The sequence below is a fragment of the Tupaia chinensis genome, unplaced genomic scaffold, assembly GCF_000334495.1.
Source record: "Tupaia chinensis unplaced genomic scaffold, TupChi_1.0 Scaffold000182_1, whole genome shotgun sequence".
Taxonomy (NCBI): Eukaryota; Metazoa; Chordata; class Mammalia; order Scandentia; family Tupaiidae; genus Tupaia; species Tupaia belangeri.
In genome coordinates this window covers 3,522,961-3,545,059 of record NW_006159657.1, presented here as the reverse complement: position 1 = coordinate 3,545,059, position 22,099 = coordinate 3,522,961, and the positions used below count along the sequence as shown (strand labels likewise).

The 22,099-nt window shown below is 45.6% G+C and overlaps 1 protein-coding gene across 4 annotated transcripts in view; it reads right to left on the bottom strand.

The window, feature by feature from the left end:
* The window catches only part of SNX29 (sorting nexin 29), a 535,094-nt gene that overhangs the window by 131,360 nt on the left and 381,635 nt on the right, over positions 1 to 22,099 (bottom strand). For all 4 annotated transcript variants that reach the window (XM_027771071.1, XM_014587074.2, XM_027771069.1 and 1 more), the window contains one exon: positions 19,257 to 19,338. In XM_027771071.1, coding sequence (XP_027626872.1) covers positions 19,257 to 19,338 — 82 coding nt within the window. The remainder of the gene's footprint in view (positions 1 to 19,256; positions 19,339 to 22,099) is intronic.

Below are 22,099 nucleotides of genomic sequence, written 5' to 3'. Positions count from 1 at the left end.
GTCGTGCCTATGAGGCTCTCACTCGGACACATGCAAAGCTGAGGCTTCCACTCGTCCTGTTTCCCTTTGACCAGCCAGTTCCGAAGGATACGCTTGTAACTTCACTCCATAGAGCACTACGTAGAAAAACAGGAATATCCTGGACAACAGGCCCCTTACCCATCTCAAGAGCTTCATCTTTTCACTATAAACTCTAAAACTCACTCTCTTTGCAAATATTTATAGTACAAAGCACATGTGCATTTGTCTGGCTGTTTTTCATTTAGTAAGTATTTATTGATGGGTGTTGGTCAAGGATCTAGGATACAGCAGAAAATAAGATAGTGTTCACAGAGAAAGTCAGAGAGACAGACAGTAAATAAGCAAACATATAACAAAACATTTCAGAAAGTGCTAAATGCTTTAAGGCAGGGATCTCCAATCCCCAGGCCACAGACAGGTGCCAGTCTGTCCTACCGGGGATCTGAGATGTGTAGAGGGGGGACAGGCAGCAGGCAAGCAAGTAAGAGAATGAGGCTTCATCTGTCTTTGCAGCCATTCCCCATCACCCACACTGCCTCCTGGGCTCCACTTCCTGTCAGATCAGTAGCTGTACTGGATTCTCATGGGAGCATGAACCCTATCGTGTATGATTGTTTCATTGCTTTATTGCAATGTTATAGAGAGGAAATGGGGTGCACAGTGGATGTGGTATGTTTGGGTCATCCAGGACCAACCTCCCTAATCCTCATCCATGTAGGGATTGTCTTCCACAAGGGCAGCCCCTGATGCCAGGAAGGTTGGGGACTGCTGCTTTAAAGAAAATAAAAATGGGATAAACGGGTAAAATGTGAAGGGGGTGAGCAGAAGACACCAGAGAGCTATGGCAAGGGCAGTTCTCCAAGATCTGCAGCTGAGATGTTAAGCAGTAGCCAAACCTGGTAATACTGGATTGCTGGGAAAACCAAGACACATTTTTGCATAGAAAAACAGAAAAATACATCATGACTTTTCAGATGACCCAATCTGTGGAGAAGCAGTATTCCAAGAAGAGGGCCTCTAGGCCACCGTGAGTTGTCTGAAGAACAGGCAAGTACACATGTCAAGCTGTTCTGTACCTCCATGCTAACAAAGGGGGCTCCCTCCTCTCAGAGCACTGGCTCTGCCAAACCAGCCTTCTCCCAGCCCAATGGGAGACCCATCTCTGTGCCCCCAGACCAGAAGCTTCCACCAGGCTCCATCTGAGTATTTCTCTCACTGCTCTGTCACTACTGTTTTCAGAGTTGTCATTGTCTAACTTATAATCTTCAAAAGGACAGGAACCACATCTTTCCTATCTTGTTATTGCCAACGTTAAACCGAAGACTGCCAGTATTGTTCCAGTCTCAATTTCCTGGTTTGAATAAAATATTATGGTTATGTAAGATTTTATCATTGGGGGAAACTGTGTAAAAAGTACATGGAAATCCTTTGTACTGTTTAACAACTTCTTATAAAGTTTCAAAGTCAAACATATTAACCCAATAGGTGCTAATGAACAGAAAATGAATAAATAGCTGAGTCAATAGCTGGTAATACAGTATTTCATGGAATCTAAGATACTATCAACTGTAAGAACCATCCTGATTTTAGAGATGTCAGATTTTGAAAATGAGGTATGTCTCATAATCAATAAAGTCTAGGTGTTATCTTCTATTCCAGAGACATGGTTTGGGAGGGTGATGAGACCCCTGTAGGAATTGTCTCCACAGGAAGGATAGTCAGGGCCCTGGAGGATGATGAATGTGCATCCACAGGTTAGAATGTGGCATTGCAGGACCAGCAGATGGCATAACAGTTAAATCACTTTTCTCCCACGTAGTCCACCACGGTTCGAGTCCCAGACCTGGCAACTTAAAACTCACATAGGGCTCATTTGTGTGCATACCCAAAATCCCGAGAGGAGAATGGAGGAGAAGGGACTGGAGAGGGGAGATTTTTTGCTTTCTGTCTCTCTATTTCTATCTCTCTGGTGAATTCTTGTGCCCTATAGTGAAAATTCCCCCCCCAAAAAAAAGATCATAGCATTGCATCTAGAGAGACTTGAGTGCATACTTCTGTGGGTGTGAACTTTTTTAAGATTTCTGGATGTTGCTTCTGTATCCATAAAGTAATAGCAGAAACGTCCTCATGAGGTTGATGTGAAGATTAAGTGAGATGATAAGTGTAAAACCACCTAGCTGAGGGACCAGCAGTTAGCGTAATGGCTATGTCGTTGAACTCCCACGTAGTCAACCGCGGTTTGCGTCCCGGACCCAGTGGCTTCAAACTCACGCCGGGCGCGTGTGCGTGCGTGCCCAAGATCCCGAGAGGAGAAAGGAGGAGAAGGGACTGCAGTGTGGCCATCCCCCCTGGGGGGTGATTTCTCACTTTCTGTCTCTCTGTCTCTCTCTGTCTGTCTGGCGAGCGCACACGCCCTATAGCAAAAAACTCTCAAAAAACAAAACAAAACAAAACAAAAAACACCTAGCCGACAGACTGGCCGGGCCACAGTGAGTGCTTGGTAAGGGCAAGATGAGATGAAGATGAAAATGCAGCCTCTGTGAGACAATGCAGAGCTCATGCTGCCCATATGGAGGGCGGTGGTGAGCAAGGGGCAGAGAGAGTGATCTGTGCTACTAACAGCACCCTCTCCTTGTCTCTTCTGCAGTTTGACAGCAAGAGGACAACACAGAGGAGACTGACGTCTACTTAGCAACTACTAGGTGCCAGGTAATGTGCTGGACTCTTCATCTACTATATCTCACTTAATTATCATGCCAGCCCTAGACAGGAGACAGCCAGTAGCTGCACTTTACAGGTAAAGGAAGTGAGGCATGTTAGGTGCCATGGTTAAGGACCCAGCTACCAAATAACAGAAGCACCCTGATGTGCAAGGCTCAAAAGCCCAAGGTGTTAAAAATACAGATTGTCATCAGTGAAGCCAGCAACAATTTCTTCATTCTTCATGATGAGGGCTAGAAGCCCAAGTGACGAGTGTTCCTCCTAAGATCCAACAATGCAGAAATTCAACATACTCTATTTTTGCCCCTTTAACAAGTCTAAGCATAGATCTAGTCAAGGCAAGAGTAAAAACTAAGGTCCCAAAGGAGGTTTGAGAACTGGATGGAGCATTCAGTTCCCTGGGTTCCAGTAGGCCCATGACCACGAACACTTGAAAACCAGCTGCGATGTGTATACAGTTTTCTCTGAACAGAAAGAAGATACCTGGATCTTTCTTGGTATGATTTTCCTTAACCCAGATGGGGTATTAAAGGAAAATATTGGTCTTGTCTTCCAACAGCAGCTACAACTAGAATTTTCCCATCAAAGCGTTGTTAGAGTTAAAGGAGAAAAGGTGTGGCAGGAACTCAGTGCACATGGAAATATTCCAGCTGTAACCACTGTCGCCATCAACCATCATCATCATGATCGTAGGCCATCATCGTCATCGATCACCATCACCCATGATGATGATTATCAACCATCATTAACATCAGCCATCATCAGCACTGCCAATCATCATCATCAACCGTCATCATCATTGTCAATCATCATCATCATCAACCACAATCATCACAATCACCACCATCAGCCCTCATTGTTATGGCCATCATCATTATCACTATCATCAAACACTGTCGTCATCATTACTTCACATTCTTTCCCCTTTCCTAGGGAAACCCAGTCAAGAAAGAGGAGGCTTTTTACTCCTAAAGAACATAAAGCTGGCGGGCTGTCCAGACCTCGGTTTTGCAGCTCAGCTCTGCTACTTGCTAGCTGTGTAACCTTGGGGCACTGACCTCATCTTACCCATCTATGAACGTACATGAAAATGCTTCTTTCCTGGGATGGAAGACTCAGTGAGTAAGAGTGCTTGTTATTGACATTGGCCTTATGTGTTTTTCTCCTGTCCTTTTTTCATAAATAGATTAATGCAAAACTGAGCAGAGGAGAAGCAAACTTGGTAACACAACTTGGTGACCTTGAGGATGTAGCACATAACGTTCTCTAAATCACACGCTGCATAGGAAAAGTAAGTTGTTTTCCTTCAGCTTCTCCAGTAACTGAGGGGTTTGACTGAACCTTCTTTCCACCCGAGTCTTCCCTGGGCTCCCTGTCTCCATACCTGCCTTCTGTCGTCTTGGCCTGGTCAGGCTACCAGAGCTGGTCCAACACCAAAGGTGAGATTCCTCATCCCTATCTCCACTACCCTGTGCTCTAACAGTCACAAGAACATTCAGGACTTCCTGAGACCCCAGTCAGCAAACTATACATCTTGCTCACCCTCAGACCCCGAAAGGCACCCTCTGCCAAGCTTCCAACTTGAGCGGCGACTTCCTCCAGCTGTGGACAGTCGGAGCAGTCTGACAGAACTGCACTGTCAGGAAGCCTGGCTAGGAGCTGGAATTCACAGCCTTTCGAGATGAGGCTGCTGGCGGCACGGGGAGATAACCTTTAAAGGTTGGACCGGAATGCTTTTCTGTATCTGGAAGAGGTAGGGGAAAAGATTCGAAGCTTAAAGTAACAGCCACCCTGTCTACTTCATTATGATACCAAGGCTTCTGAAAGCCCAGCTCTGGGGAGGGGAGGGGGGAGAATAAAATAACAGTAAGTAACAAAAAAACAAAAGTCCCCAGCCTCCATGGTATCACACACCATTGCGGATGGACACCTGAAGTGGACGAAGAGCTCCCGATGCCGGCACAATTTACATTCCAAAGACTGAGCATCAGAAACTCACTCAAGCGAGGAGAGGCATGTGCTCACCAACGGATGGGGTTGTTTCTAAAGCACAGAAATAAAATGGTTATTATTCCCCTGCCGCAGGCCTTGGGAAAACATTCATCACATAAAATAAATCATAATGGCTGACATTTGCACAGCTGCCTAATTACTCACAAACTGCTCCTTCAGGAGGCCTCCCTCACCGTCAGGATGAACACGGGGGCTGAGCAGCAGCAGCACTCTCACTTCACAGATGAGGAGACTGTGCCTGGTATCACCCAGCTGCAAGGCTTTGTGCTCCCATCCAAGACTTAAACGTGAAAAGCACTGGAGTGGCAGGCAGATGCTCGGGTCCAGATGCCCAGTCATGTGGATGGTGGACAGGGACACAAAGTGCTGATTCCCTGGCGAGCCCAGCCTGTTGGGCTGCTATGTGCCTGTGAGCACATACATGTGGGTGTAATGGCCCACACCAATACACAGCTCTGGAAACTCTCTGGCACACATGGTGCCAATGAAGAGGTACATACTTGTCTGGCTGAGCAAATGGCAACAGCAGCTCTAGTCCCCGGGCCGTCTATACTCATCAAGGAGGCCAGGCGTCATGCTAAGAGCATTAGAGACATGCTTTCACTTTATGATTGCATCCCTATAAAGGAAGCAGTAGTCCTATTTTAAAGGGGAGAAAATTATAATCTTAATAGGATAATAGAGATTCCTCAGCCAAGGCCACCCAACTCTGAACTAAGGGCAAACCTGGGATTTAAACACGGACTGACTCTACAACCCATATTTGAACCACTTCATGTACCTAGAAGTCTTGACAAACTTCATCTCGGACACATCGCCTGCCCTTGTCCCCACGGGACACTCTGCATGTCCAAAGTACCACGTGCTCGTGTACTCTCACTCGGATACCTACAACAGTGACTAGGTGGATAGCAGGTGGGTCAGTGCATGGATGGATGGAAAAATACATAGACTTCAGGGCCTGGCTAGAGAGACTAACAGGACAGCCATGATCAAGCTGACTATGAGAACCCAGGCCTTGCCTCTGGCCCCTGCTGAGTCTCCGTGGCATGAAATGAGGAGTTTAGCTGGTACACTCCGCTGCTCTGGGGTGCCCTGGTTTGGGGGCAAGTCTCCAGTCTATAGTCCTGACTTTGCTGGCTACAAGGCGCTCACCCAGAGGTCCCTCCAAGAAGGGCAAGCCTGAGCCTCAGTCGGCACACTGGCTGCTCATTGCACTTGGGACAACCTCAAGATGGATGGTCCCTGCATACCACTTCCCATGCTATCACAGCAAAATCGGCACAGAGAGAGTGGTTGATGTTCACGTCACCCATGTAGCCCAGGGGCATCTGATAGTCAACAAAATTTTCACAAGCTATAAACTTAGAAGAGGACCTCAGAGGTCAGTTTGATACGTGGCTGAGAATGGTCTTCCAGCAACTGCAAGATGGGGTCATCTGCTTCTGTATGTGGGGGTGAGGGCCAAGGCCGGTATTTGGTAAGGCCATTCGGCCTTTGAACAGTTCCCCACGCTCAGCCTTTCTTCTATCAGAGAGGTAGTCAGTGGCCAAGCTGATGCTTCTATCATTTACAACTTTATCCCCAGTACGGAACATCTAGCTGTCTACAGGACAGATGAGCAGATGAAAGGATAGACAGACAGACAGATAGACAGACTGATAACTCAAATTTTGTTTCTGTGTAATTCAACTCACTGGTCATTCTGTCGTCTGGAGGCAGCTGGGAAGACAGGGGAAAAGCCCAGACTTTGGGTGAGGGGGACAAGCAATAACACTTTGAGATGTATGACCTTGGATACTCTGAACATCTCTTTCTCCACCTCTAAAATGGAAAAAATGTCTTGTGACAACGGAGTAATACATAGTATTCAGCAGGTCAACTAAGAAAATTCCTTTCTTCCCAAAGCTTTGGAAATCAGGACACAAAAGAACAAACAATAAGTCTCTAAACAAAGTTTGAAAACAATCAAGAGACTGAAACATATATAACAAAAGGATTACTGTCAAAGGAACTAAACATTGCTAAGAAGGTGATGAACGATAACATAAACAGAGTAATAGGACAAGGGCATAAACTGACAATTCACGAAATAAAAATGGTAAATTAGGGCACAAACATGATCTGCCTCACAAGTAATAAGGGAAATGCAAATTCAAGCACCAATAAAATGTGTATTTTTCCTCTATCAGATTGGTAAAATTTAAAAGATTGATCATACCCAGTGTTTGTAAGGACATGAGGACAAAGTACTCTTTTACCTCGTTGGTGTGACTAAAAATTGGCCAAGTCTTTAGGGAAAGCAAATGGCTGGGCCTATTAAAAGAAAAAATGCATTCACGCTTCACCTCAGCATATCCAGTTCTAGCTATTTATCCTAGAGAAACACCTACAATGTGTACAGAGACCTGCACAAGGTCAATTCCAGCAGCTTATTTTGCAATGAGCAGGGAATAGAAACCATCGCCCTGTCCAACATCCCGTATAGTTACATAAACAACGGTTCTTTCACAGTAGGAAATACTCCACAGAGCTTACAAAGAGTAAGAAAGAGACCGGTCTATGTATCGCTCTGGAGGGGGCTACGTATCACGTACTCCCACTTACGTCCAAGAAAACAAGATAAAACCATAACGGCATTCTGTGGACCCATACAGATCAGGAGTTTCTACCTGGAGTGGTTTTGCCTCCCAGGGGACGTTGGGCACTGTTTGTGACAGCAAGTAAGAAGAGGGTACAGGTGCTACTGAACTGAAGCCAGGGATGCTGCACAACATCCCACAATGCACAGGACAGCCCCCCACACACACACACGCACACAATGAAGAATGTCTGCCCCATGGTAATTGCACTGCCCTTAAGAAACCTCCTGCAGAGGTGCGTAAATGCCACCAAACTGACTCCCATGCTAAGCCTGAACTATGACCAGCCTGAAGGGCTCCATGGGCTTGTGCTATGTAGGCCAGTCTGACACCATTCTAGTAAGAGCATCCTCGTTTTCCCCTCTCTGGCCTGCAGCTTCAGGAGTAGATATGTGGGAGCATCACTCCCACCCAGACACAGTGATTAGCAGACATGGGCATGGCTGTATCTTTGAGAATCAGTGAGACTCAATTATAAGACTGTTGTCAACCTTGGAAATAATAAGGGTCTTTTCCAATGGGATGTCAGCCTAGAGAAGGCCACAGACATCCTGCCAAGATGAGAGCAAAGCAACTTTATAAAAAGATGGGTGACTTGGGCCCTGATGACGCTGAGCCCCTGAGTTCAAGCTCTGCCCTGGGTCTTTTCCATTAGGCATAACAGTGAGGGTCTTTTGCTTGTTGTCAACTTGAGCTGAAAGCAAGAGCATGCAGGTGTGGATCAGGAATTAGCACCTTGGTTCGAAGAATGGGGGACTGGTAGTCTCCCATATTATCCCAATTTAAGGAGCCCTGCCCTGGATGTGAACAGGATCACAGTATAGGAGGTCATCAAGGTATCCAGGAATGCTCAGAGTCAACCTCTACCACCAGCCCTTGGGCATCCATACAAACCTGCCCACCAGGGCAAGGACCGGCAGTGGCAGCATTGGAACTAAGCGATGCTTACACTGCTTACAATAAACCAGGCTTCCACACTGTGGAACTGCAGGAATCAGGGCCGGGTCATTCTTAGTTGTAGGGGTATCTTGTGCACTGGAGGATATGAAACAGCTTCCCCAGCCTCACTCAGTGAGTGCTAGTAGCAAGCCTCCTAACCTAGCCTTGTGAGGGAGACATCAGGTGGGTTTAGGCAGGTTTGTAATTACTGATCCTGGTAATGGCAAGAAATGGGACGGAGAAAGGGATAGCCAAGCTGACTGCACAGATATCAGACATGCAAAGAAAACTCCCGAAACAGACAGGGACAGGAACTGGTCCAGGTGACCCAACCATGCCCAGAAACACTAAAACCACAACCAAACAAAACAGGTCCCTTTTCCTTTAATCCACTTGCTTGGAAAACAATTTTTTAGCCAACACTCCTCCCTCAAAAACAAACAAACAAACAAACAAAAACCTCATGTTGCCAATATAAACATCATAAACATCCTATATCTGATTTATCTTGCAGCTCAAGGCTTGTTTTCTTTCTGATCGGGTTATTTAGGGGACAGTGGCATATCGTTGTACAGCAAGTGATGAAAAGTGGTATTTAAAGTTATTATCGTCTTAAGGGTAAAAATAACACTATCCAATTAACAGTGATGTGAAATCTATATTGGACAATAACTGGTCATGACAAAGCTGCAGGTGAAGATTATTAGGAGTGACCGGGTAACCATGCCAGGGTGCATTTTCCCAGCACATAGGGACTTTCTAAAACAAGTCCCACAGGCAGGCAGGTCTGGGGCTCATGCACACAGTTCAGGTTCCCAGAAAAAAAAAAAATAATAATAATAAATAAAATAAATAAAAAGACCCATGTGCTTTTCCAATTCCTCCCTCTTTCCAAGAACTCAAAAAGTTCAGCCAAAGAAGAAGAGTGAGAATACCAAGAAGCCACCTACTTACTGCCAGGTGAGAACACTCACCTCCCTGAGGCCCTCTGAGCTCCTCTTCCCAGGGCTCAAGAAAAATGGGGAGACCTATGGAGTTGGGGATTTTCTCCTGCATCAAGGAGTAGGGATGGGTGAAGAGAGGCTGGGAAAGGGGAAGGATGGAGAAGGCTGGGAGGCCAAGGAGAAGAGGAGTGGAAAGGAAGGGGAGACAAAACAGAGCAGGAAAGAAAAGGGAGACAGAAGAAGGAGGAACTTCCCTGTTAGCTCTCCATGGGAGTGGCAAAGGAAAGCTCAGGCTGAACCAAAGGGCACATCCTCACTGCAGCCCAGCCAGGGAGAAACGTGAAGTTTTACCAATGGCAAAGTCTGATGACTCGCGGAGTGCGACGCAGAATGCTCAGGACTGGGCTACGTGCAGCAGGACTTCAGTCTGCTCCAGGAGGGAAGGCCCACTCTTGTCACCCCCTGGGCTCACCAGTACGATACCTGTACACAGCAGGACTCAGAAAATATTTGTTACTCTGCCCCATCGATGAAGGGGTAGGAAGAGCTGGGACAGGGGCCTTGGGGCAGGGAGAAATGGCTATGGAGCTCAAGGGACCTCATTAGACTAGAGGACACTTAGGCTCAGCGGGAGAAGCAGTCTGGCCAAGATACACAGGTGGGGCAGGACTCCCTGAGCAGTACACCTTTCTGGGTCCATGCAGTCCGTACTCAGGGACACCTGAAGACACCAGCTCTACCTGTCAGGCCACGGCTGAGCTCACTCACTCCCTCCTCCTCCTCTTTACACCCCACTTCTTCCTCCTCCAGACTCTTCCTGCCTCTTCCACCTCATCCTTCTCACACCTCTTCACCTTTGGCTTCCGAGTGGAGATGGCTGCACTCTGGCTGCCAGGATAGGTCAGAAGCCCGACACTCCCCTGCCAGCCCTGTCTCCTCCTCAGTACTTCCCTTTCAGAGGACAATGACATTAGTACCACGGTATTTTGTCTGCAGTTAGGAGGCGCCATTTCCATGTCAGCAAGAGTGGCGTGCTAGGCCTGGCGTTTGTATATCCCACTTTGAGGCATTCCCATGCTTGTCATTTTCCCCTTACCCTTCTCCAGCAGGACTTAGCAGCTTCGTTCACAGATGTGCCTCACCTCGCCCAATCCTCCCTTCCCAATGGAAGCCAGATACTCAGTGACAACTGTGACCACAGAAAAGAGGAAAAACAAAAACTGCCAATCGTGACACAGTGAACAAAGGAGTTAGCCCCGCACCCTAACTTCTCAGCCACCTCTGCACTGGGCAGCTCCCTAGATTAAACTGGGGTCGCTTCTAAGCCTGGAAAACAAGGGAAGGGTAGAGGGCTGAGCAGCCCCAGGATGCCACAGAAAGACTTAGACCATAAAGCGCGAGCCTCTCTTCCACTCCGTGTACTCCCAGCAGCACGACAGTGCAAATCATTCCTTTTGACTTCCTCATATAAAAAGAGAATATAAAAAGGGAGTAAAACCTGGATATCCACCTGCCATGAGGGTGTGTCCACCTCTATCTATAGACTTCCTACAAAGCCGATGTCTTCCTGTTCTTCAGTTTCTCAAATATAAAAGTGTGGTACTGAAGGCACCCTTCAAAGGTGCACACACACACACACACACACACACACACACACACACGTGCATGCACATGCACAGGAGTCAGCACTACGTGCCCTTCAAACTCTAATTCCATGACTTCACATTTAGAGCTGAGAAAGCCTCTAATTTTGGATTTCCCATACTCCCCGGGACCCACCGATTTCACAATCTGGTCTATGCAGCCCTCTCTATCCAGTGAGACTACTACCTTGTCACTGGTATCAGCTGCCTCTGGCGACCGTGACAATGAGGGATGGGTCCATGGAATGGTGGGCTGAATTCTCTGGAAGAAATGAGTGATGAAAGCAGGTGCCTTTCATTGAAATAAATACTTATGGCACCGCCTACGTGGTGGTGGCCAGCTACCCAGGGCAGACATAAAGAGGGATGGGGCAAGATCTTGCCTGTGACCCAGAGGGAATCATTTAATTTAAGGAGCCACAGCTGCTTCATCTGTAAAACAGGGATGGTGATAACAATACCTAGCTCATAGGTGGTCAAAAGGATTCAATGACAATGGACATGAAAGTGCCCATAACTGGACCACTGACTGCCTGCCCAATGTCTAGCCCCCCCCCACCACCACCACACACTCTCTGGAGCCTCCATGGACCCTCTCATAGACACTGCCCCTACATTTCAGCTGTTTGAATGGAACTTCTGTCTCCTCACCAGGCCAGAAACTTTGAGGGCAAAAGTATCTTGCTCTTCTTCTCAGCCCTTACGGTGGGTGAAAGGGAGTCCTGGATAGATCCAGTGCCAAGGAAGGTCTTTTGAACACACGAGCATGTCCAGACATGTTTGGTTAAACAGGAGGGTGATCCTCCTCTGTTTCCTGCCAGGCTTGATTGTCTATCACAGTCAAATCAGTTCCCACAGCAGCTACATGCCAAGCACGGTGCCCAGCACACTTCGTATGCCATCACCGTTGTCACACCCACACTGCAAGCCGAGTGGGGTTCTGCCCTCCACCTGCACCCCTCTGCACAGTCATGTCACCTTCCCTGATGGACCTGTCTCCTCCACTAGGCTGTCGGGTGGGCGAGAGCAAACTCAAAGCCACGTTTGGCTCACCTCTGGCTCCGCAAAGTCTAGCATGTGCGTAGCAGAGCAGCTCCTCAAAAGATAGTTTTGGAAAGAATAGAAGAATTATACTGTGAAAAAATATAAAACAGTTCTTCCTGTTGGGAAAGATAAAAGCAGTAACACAGAATAATAGTGACACACCTGTCCAAGAGGGAGGACAGAGAATTGGTTGTCTTTGCTTGTCGTGTTCACTTTATCAGGCTTCCCCAGAAGCCTTGAGCAGCCTAAGAGCAGCTGGGGACAATGTGCTGTGGTCCCCAGAGGTGCAGAGGCCCCTGGCTTTCTGGGGTGGAAGAACAAAGGCAAAGGCTGCCCTAGTTCCACCTGGCAGGAGGCACGGGAGCCAGTACCAGCTGGAACAAAACTCAGAACTCCAAAAGCAACTGGTTGCCTCAGTCCACAGCTGGCTCTCCTGCCTCCCTTACCAACAGCAGGGGTGACAGGGAAGGACTGGGTGTGTTTCCCCCACACCTGGTCCTTCATCTCCAAACCTGGACTGTTCTCTGCTTGGGCAGAGGCTTCTGCCAACCCACAGTGCTGTGGCTGTGGTTCCCATTTCTTTCCTTGGGTCCCCCATTTCATCTTTCTCTACTTAATGAAGTCCTCCTTCTCTGTACAGTTACATGCTAAGCAAGCATAAGTACAGAGCTGTGGGTAAAAGTCAACGTGAGGGCCCAAGGGGTAAGCCATCTTAGCAAAGAAGATGAAAAAGAAGAGCTGAGAGAGCCAAAGGCTGAAGTCCAAAACATCACCATCCTCCACAGCACCTGAAGCCCATGCAGCCTACAGAGACCTGTAATCTATTATTAATAGGGAAAATAATGGATTTCTCCCAGCATCACCTACATAAATTTGCTCAGATGGACTAAACTTTTCAAATACCTGCCCATGCTCTGTGGTTTCCTTTTGCAAGGCAGGGGTTGGAGTGGGGATGGGCTCTAATATGGAGCAAGTCTTCTTGGGGTACCTCCATTACTCTACAACAGGCAATACTGTAGCCTCTAGAGAGACTTATTCTAGAAGGAAAGAGCTTTGCTGAAACAAAGCAATCATCTTTACAAAGGGCCTAATTAGTTCTGCTGTGTAAATGAAATATACAATAACCAGTGTTTCTGATGACTGAATTCAAAGGTTAAAATATCTCACACAGAAGACTGGGTCCAGTCATACTTACACAGAAGGTATTTTTCATAGGGAGAGACACCTGTGGGCTCCAAAAATAAGAGTACCGCTGTATTATTTCAAACCAAGTTGGTGAATATCTGCTCAAGGAAAAAAATAGGTATGCTGTCACGGGTCTCACATACCTTCATAAACACTTTGTGGGATATTAAGAGGTGATCTCAAACTTGTCTTAAAGTCAGGGCCAACTTGGCACATTTGGAGAATGAGCTCAAACACTCGCAAAGGTATAAGTTAGAAATAAATTAACCACAAATTTAACTGGCCTATGGATGTGACAGAACATCAAACCAAGAACATGACTATGGGCTAAGTGCATGCAAGAGAAAGAGAGAAAAACTAAACAGGACAGATAGTAGATGTTTTCTTTTCTTTTCCATTTTATTTGTTGCTGTTTAACCATTCTGTCTCTGACTTATGCCTGCTGGCAGCCAACTATTAGCAAAACCAGAAATGTAAGAAATACTTGTGGATGAGAGACTTAAAATTGGGAAAACTCTGAATATCAATGCTATTTTTGCTCTGAAATTTGGCCAAATGCTGCCATTTCTCACTTTCTGCAGTGAAATGCACCGTGCCCCCTCTCAGGACACAGGAGGACAAACTTTCTCTAGTAATTTGTGATCAGTCCCACCAATGGACAGCATTTCTTGCTAGAATCCTTTTCACCAGCTACAGTTTTAGACGTCCTCACAGTGAACATGGTGAAAGCCCCATGACTACAGATAGCAGGTGACCCAGCTTAGCTTCTCTGGTGTTTAAGAACACATGTTCCAGGCTGTCCCTGCAGGCAGCTGTCAGGACCCTGACTTCATACAAACAAGGTATCCTGAGGGGACATCCTTGAACCCTTCTATGGCCTGAACAGTCTATGTGAACTGGCACGTGCTCTGGCAACCTTCCAGGGCAACACTGTCTCATCCTGGCTCTTAAGTTCAGAGGGTTTGATGGAAGTTGTGCTGGAGCACTGTGGTGAGTCAAAACAGTCCTTGGAAAATCCCTTCCTGGGCAGCAGGCCTGCCCTCACCACAACACCTCTGGGATGCAAGTGGCCATCTGTGCAGGCATGCTTGTATGCAGGCGGGTCCCTCCCTCTGGACTGAGGACAACTGTCCCAACTGCTTCTAGGATCTTTAAAGGCTTGATTTCACCCCCATTCAGTAACACTAATTCTCTGCAAACCGATACCTTTTTGGAAATTGCTATTTGGACTAAAAACACATTACCAAATAAGATATTTCTTTGTCTTCATCTGTAAGATGGGGATAATGAAAGTTTCATCCAACCCAGGGTTGCTGCAGGGACTGAATGAGCTATTGCAAGTAACACACACAAACCAGCAAGGTGCAGCTGGTTATTATGGTTATTGTTTTCTTTTTCTTTTCTTTTTTTTTAAGAATTATTTAATTTTATTTATTGTTATTTTTATTTTTCAAATTTTCTATAGGGTGCATGCACTCTTCAGAGAGAGAGACAGAGAGGGAAAATGAGAAAGCAAGCCAGCAAGGTCAGAACTTGAACCATGGTCAGCCATATGGGAGTCCAGTGCCTGTGGCAGTCTATCTGGTTACTGGCCCTGGTTACTAATTTTAACCAGTTTCTCCATTCCTCTGTATCAAAGTTCCCCAAATATGATTCAGTCACATAGCACCATCCTAAACATTTGGCTATTTTCACTATTTTTTATTTAGTATTTTTCTTTAAGCCAACTTATTTTCTTTTCACACACAAAAAATTACTTTAAACAGCAATTTTATATCACCATAGAAAAAATAGGATTCTATACCATGATAAGGAGGTAAATGTGAAAATGGAGGCAATGAAAACAAAGTAACGTAATTAAACTCAAGCCTGTTGCTGATCAAAGGCATTGATTCCCAGGCTTCCTGTCCTTACTTGCAAGAAAGAATGGAGGGCATTAAAAGACCACCACACCAAGATGCTCTCCCCCAGGTAACTGGAAACACTGAAAGAGCTGAGAAGGGAGAGGGCTTTTCCCCACTGCAGGATGTGTCATTTATTGTCTAGTCTTTGTCCTTCTCCGCACACACAGAATCACCTTGCCATCCTATTTTCGACGAGAGCTGTGCAACAGACTCTTTCATGATGACGGAAATGTCCTCTATCTGCCCCGTCCAACATGGTGGCCACTGGCCATGTGTTCAGCATCTGCCCTGTGGCTGGTATGACTGAGGAAGTGAACCTTGCATTGTATTATGCTGTAACTCACTGGATCTAAATAGCCACATGAGGCTAGTGGGTGAGCTAGTGGACAGTACAGCTTTGGGGACAAATTTGTAAATCCTGGCTCACCCAAGGAGCTTCAGTTCATCTGGATGTCACACCCTTTGCTTCCTTGGAGAGAGATTTTACAACACTGGACAATGATTTGCTGTGAGGATGTAACTGGGAATTGTCTATGTCTTCCATTAGAGCTCCTTTTGAGGAATGACAGAGAGGGAAAATGAGAAAGCAAGCCAGCAAGGTCAGAACTTGAACCATGGTCAGCCATATGGGAGTCCAGTGCCTGTGGCAGTCTATCTGGTTACTGGCCCTGGTTACTAATTTTAACCAGTTTCTCCATTCCTCTGTATCAAAGTTCCCCAAATATGATTCAGTCACATAGCACCATCCTAAACATTTGGCTATTTTCACTATTTTTTATTTAGTATTTTTCTTTAAGCCAACTTATTTTCTTTTCACACACAAAAAATTACTTTAAACAGCAATTTTATATCACCATAGAAAAAATAGGATTCTATACCATGATAAGGAGGTAAATGTGAAAATGGAGGCAATGAAAACAAAGTAACGTAATTAAACTCAAGCCTGTTGCTGATCAAAGGCATTGATTCCCAGGCTTCCTGTCCTTACTTGCAAGAAAGAATGGAGGGCATTAAAAGACCACCACACCAAGATGCTCTCCCCCAGGTAACTGGAAACACTGAAAGAGCTGAGAAGGGAGAGGGCTTTTCCCCACTGCAGGATGTGTCATTTATTGTCTAGTCTTTGTCCTTCTCCGCACACACAGAATCACCTTGCCATCCTATTTTCGACGAGAGCTGTGCAACAGACTCTTTCATGATGACGGAAATGTCCTCTATCTGCCCCGTCCAACATGGTGGCCACTGGCCATGTGTTCAGCATCTGCCCTGTGGCTGGTATGACTGAGGAAGTGAACCTTGCATTGTATTATGCTGTAACTCACTGGATCTAAATAGCCACATGAGGCTAGTGGGTGAGCTAGTGGACAGTACAGCTTTGGGGACAAATTTGTAAATCCTGGCTCACCCAAGGAGCTTCAGTTCATCTGGATGTCACACCCTTTGCTTCCTTGGAGAGAGATTTTACAACACTGGACAATGATTTGCTGTGAGGATGTAACTGGGAATTGTCTATGTCTTCCATTAGAGCTCCTTTTGAGGAATTAGCATATTTTCTTATCATTAGCAATGGAATTATCTAAAATAAACACATTTCCATTTTCACATTGGCTGCCAAAAAGCCTGCGGGAAATTCATAAATCGATGCAAACAATTGTGTCGAACCTCATGACAGACAGGAATATCCCTCCACTGTTTCCTTCTAAACTCTCTTAGTTTACTCTTCCTCTAACCTTGACATTTGATTTTTTAAATTTTATCATTTTATTTTTTATTTTTTAGAAAGTTCATATATTTCTTCAAGAGCAGGGAGCAAGGTATCTCCGACAGAGTCTCCACGCCACAACCCACCTCCAGCCTCAGGCCGCCAGGACCAGAGTCACAGCCCTTGGCTACACAGGGAAGCCTTGGGATGTGAACCTGGACATCTACCATGTGGGCCCAGCATCTTAGAGCACTGCAGTACCACTGTATCACTGCAGGTGGCCCTTATCATTCTTTTCCATAAATATCTCTAAAAATTATCTTATATCTTTTTTTTATCCTAAAAAAAAAAATCCAGTGCTACCAGTATTTAAGTCGTCTTCTATCCAACATAATTTATGTAAAAATGTTGTAAGAAAGGCTTTCTAAAATGCTTCCCAACACTAGCTTGAAATTTGCCCTTGAAGTACCAATGGAAGCATCATCAGAAAAATGATGCAAAGGTGCTACTTCGCATGTGCCAACACCAGGAAATATTTCAGAGAGCCTGAGAGGTGGATCACAGTCGCTCTGAGTGATGTGGAGGCCACCAGGGTTGAGGCTCACTGGAATCTGGGCCACATCCTCAGTGCACTGCTGGGCCACACCCAGGAAAGCTCTGAGAACAGCCAAGGATGGGGACAGAGTGGCTTTAGCACCATTGTGACCACCAAGGAGACAATCTCCCAGGCAACGGCACATTTGCTGTGTCCATCTCATCTCAGAGATTACTTTCAGAAGATAAAAACTGCCAAGTCACTTCATGGGGTGAGGAGGAAGAGTCAAAACTGAAAGGTCAAAGAAACCTCTCAAGTGATAATCACATTTTAATTTTGCTCTAAAATAAAGCCGTCAGCTTCACTATTTTTTATCCTCTAGGCAACACCTCCTTGGTTTCTGATGACCACACAGCAAAACTTGAAGGACACTCAAATAAGAGGGTGTGTGTATATATATATTTTGGTTCAGGATAAAAAGAGAAAGAAAGAAAAGAGAGTATTTGGAAAGCTGTCATATCTAATTTTCCTTTTAGACTAGAACTGAGTGCATCGTGAACATTCAGATGCTCCTAACACTTACTAAAGTGCTACTGCTGCCCAGCTGAACGTGTAAACAAAATGACTTGCTCATGTGTTCAAAGATTTTAAGTATGATGCACATGTCATATTTATACTCAAGACCAAAGGTGGCAATCTTTTAGGAAGTCAAAAAGTGAACACTGAGGGTCTATGGTGCATCTTATATTTCTAATCTCCTAATAGCTTTATAAGATAAGTTATTATTATTTCCTTTTTACAGATGAAAATGATTAGATTCACGTAAGGCCACAGGATTTAACCCAGGACACATATCAAGTTCATCATCCTTTCTTCACTGCCCCACCCTCTGAGGAAAATGTCTTAATAGCTGAAAAGACTTCTTCATTGGGTCAATTACCTACTAAGAAAAATGGCAAGCAAACCCAAGGCTTTTCATAGAGCTCCTGGGAAATAAGAACAAAATCTAAGGGACATTACTGTGATACAAGGAGACAGGAGAAGCAGAAAGCAACTGAAGGTCAGGGCCAAAACCAAAGCAGTTCCAGAACAAGTGAGCATAAAAGGCTGAAAGTAAGGACCTATGATTTAAAAAAAGAAAGAAAAAGCAAAAAGACAAGAAGAGAATAAGTAGGTCGGACTGGAAGAAGCATCAAAAAATCAGAGAGGAGATGAATAACTGGTTCCCATTGGTTGGGTAAAATCACTTCCAGAATAAACAAAATCCCCTGTAGCCCTGACAGGAGGCCCTAGTGGGATTTAGCACCTCTACCCCAAGGAGGCAGGGGAGATGCCTGCGGGTGTTGGGTGCCCCTTAGTTTTCATCTGGAGAGCCACCCCTCCTCACTCTCAGGTACATGGTAGGGGAGGTGGACTCCAGTCACAGGAATCAACCTAACTGAGCTTGTCCCAGGTGTCTATCACCCAGCTCCAGGGTTTAAGGATGGGCTTGCACTCAAGACCAACAGGGGAGTGAGACATGGCCCGAGACTTTGCTGATCTATCCAGACAGGCTTAGAGACAGTGCGGGGAACATGCCGTCGGCCCACAGAGAGCCAGCCCGTAAAGGACAAGTTGACTGTAGACACGGGAGCTGTTAGCAGAGTCCTGAGTGCAGATGCAGTTATGCCTGAGACCCAGTCTACCCCTGGACTTTCCCATTGCAATACAAGACAATAAACTCCATTTTGCAGTGGCCTAGCTAAGAAGCCTGATGAGCACAAGGACGCCCCGGTCTGTTCCTCCTGTCTGACTAACTGAAGGCCACAGACCACTTCTTCAGGGAAGACGGACAGTTAACATGCTGGTGTCTGCAGGGCCATGGCCTGCCAAACACAGCTCCCCACCAAGAGACAAAGCACTATGACATAAGAACGCAGTCCTTCCACCTGCTGTAATGTGCACCTGAAAACCAGGCATTTACCTGATACACATGGAACGCGTTCGCTGCTTTGCCCCGCAGGAACACTGAGGGGATCCAGACATTGATCAGTGCCCGGTTTGATCTGGCCAAAAGAAAGAGAGAAAAATCAGCCATTTTAGCTTACAAAAACACCACCAACAAAAATGGGGAAAAAATAATTTTCTCCTCTAAAAGGCATTATGCACAAACCATTTATGACTATATACAACACACTTAATAGCAAGCTAAGGGACATTTAAATTTCATCACTCAGCCCATCTGGAGACTATTTTTTTAAAGAATTATTTTTATTTATTTTAATTTAACCAGAAAGGGACAGAGTGAAAGAAGAAAAATAAGAAACCAAGCTGCCAGGTCCGGGATTTGAACCATGGTCAGCCATGTTGGAGTCCATTGCCCCCAATCACCACATCACCTGCTGGCCCCCTCTGGGGTTTTTTTAAGTCACTTAATTTTTGTTAAATGTACACACTTCGGGGCTATTTGGTTGCCCGGTGGTCAAGGTGCTGGATCTCACATAGCCAACTTCACAATTCAAGTCCCAGACCCAACAGCTTGAAAAACACGCCAGGTGTGAGTGTGTGTGTGAGTGTGTGTGTGTGTGTGTGTGTGTATGCATGCATACACGCATGCCCAAAATCCTGAGAGGAGAACGGAGGAAAGGGGACTATGGTGTGCCCATCCCCCCAGGGGGTGATTTCTCACTTTCCATCTCTCTCTGTTTCTATCTTATGAGCACACATGCTCTATAGCAAAAACTAATTTTTTTTTAAAAAAAAAGCACACATACACACACACTGTGTTCATATATGCAATTTGCAGTCTGGAATTAGGAAAAGCTGACCTTCAGCTCACACTAGCTGAGGGACCTTGGTCTGAACCTCGGTCTCCACATCTGAAAAGGGGGATGCTATTGGCAGCCTAGGAAGCTACTGGAGGTCATGTAATAATGCGACAATGCCCGTGGCTTCTGGCACACCCCATAGAGTTGCACTGCCTCCGTGCTGACTTCAGACCCTGGCCCCCTTAAGATCACACTCCTCAAAAGAGCTCCGGAGACCAACACCCACAACTCTGAGAGTGATGACTTTTGGGGGTCAGAGGAGAGCAGGACAACAGAAATTGACAGTTGGAAAACCAAAATGACAGACACAAATACCCCTTTCAACGTTTTCAAACACAACATGAATGATACTGGGTGCACGGGTCTACCAAAGCAAGGTTTAAGTTCAAATACAAACTCACTGACCAAGCACCTACACAGAACAGCTCCACGCTTCCCCCTGGAGTAACTCATTTCAGCATTCTGCAGGCCACTGAAGGCATTTTCAAGGGTGATTTTTGGTTATATGACAGTTTCGCCTTATGTGATGACCTTAAGTCTAGAGTCACTGGGCATGCACAGGTGTGTTCTCACACTCACCAGCAGTCTACTTCTACTTGGATGAACCCAAATCATGCAGAGCTGATGAGTTGGGCATCACTAAAACTTAAAGATAAACTATAAAGCTATCAAAAGAATCCAGTATGATTCTGAAAGGGCAGAAAGGTCTCAGCCTTTGCATCCACTTAGAGCTGGTCCAAAGCTAAATGCTCTCTCTGAACTCTTCTCCTCTCTAAAGAGCATCTCATAAAAATTCACCAGCCTCCTGTGCTTGAAACATAATCTGAAACTCTGATGATGGAAGATTCCATGGCTCAATGTTCTCCCAACCCCTCAAGAGCATTTTATTTTTAAAAGGAAATGACCCTTCAGGTAATGGTTCTCTCCTGAAGCAGCATTTTCTCTAAGCTCTCGCTGAGGTGGTGACCTCCTCCACGGGGTAAAATAAGCCTATCGATCACTTCCCCAGGGCGCAAAGTGCAAACTGCAATTCTGAGCCTCCAAACTGGTTTGTATATCTAATGACATTCCAATACCCAGAGCACTCCCTTTTGTTTCTCTGTCATTGCGGCTATACAGGAGTGTAACTAACCCTTTGGCTTGCATTAACCTCTTGCATTGGTGAGGACCAGACAACCCCCCCACCGAGACTGGGTTGGCTGTGTCTCCCTTTCAGCAAATTATCACACTGTGTCAGAACTATTTGCATGACCATCTCCTCCCCAGATATTAGTTCATTTGCTCATTCTCTTGTTCATTGACTCATTCATTTACTCATTAAACAAGTATTTATTAGCAACCTACTGTGTGCCAGACACCATTCTAGATAGTTGAGATAAAGCAACACAGGAAGCAGACATAGCCTCTTCTTTTACAGAGTATGCAGTTTAAAATGGGAGACAGACAAATCTCCATGAAAGTTATTCCACTGTGGGTAAAGAAGATACTGCATATGATTTAAGCTTTTAAAAATTTATTGAGATGTGTTTTGTGACCTAGCAAATGGTCTACCCTGGAGGGTGTTTCGAGTGCACTTGAGACAAATGTGCACTGTGCTGTTACTTGGTGGAGTGCTCCATGGTTATATCTGCTAGGTTGATTGTGTAGTTCAAATTTCCTATTTTCTGACTGACCTTCTGTCTACTTGTTCTACCCATGATTGCAAGTGGGATACTGAAGTCTCTAACTAAATTACCATAGAACTATCTATCTCTCCTTTCATTTCTGTCAACATTTACATATGTTTCTTGGCTTTGTGGTCAGGCACATATATATGTATAGTGGTTTCACAGAAATTACTCAACATTACTGGAAAGGCTACCAAGTAGCACTGGATCTAAGGAGAGTGACGGTTAGGAGGCCCACTTTGGTCTGGGGCATCAGAGAAGACTTATTTGAGGAGGAAATGTTTGGTCCAGGCTTTGAGGAATACTGAGAGTTAGTTAGCCAAGGAGGGAAA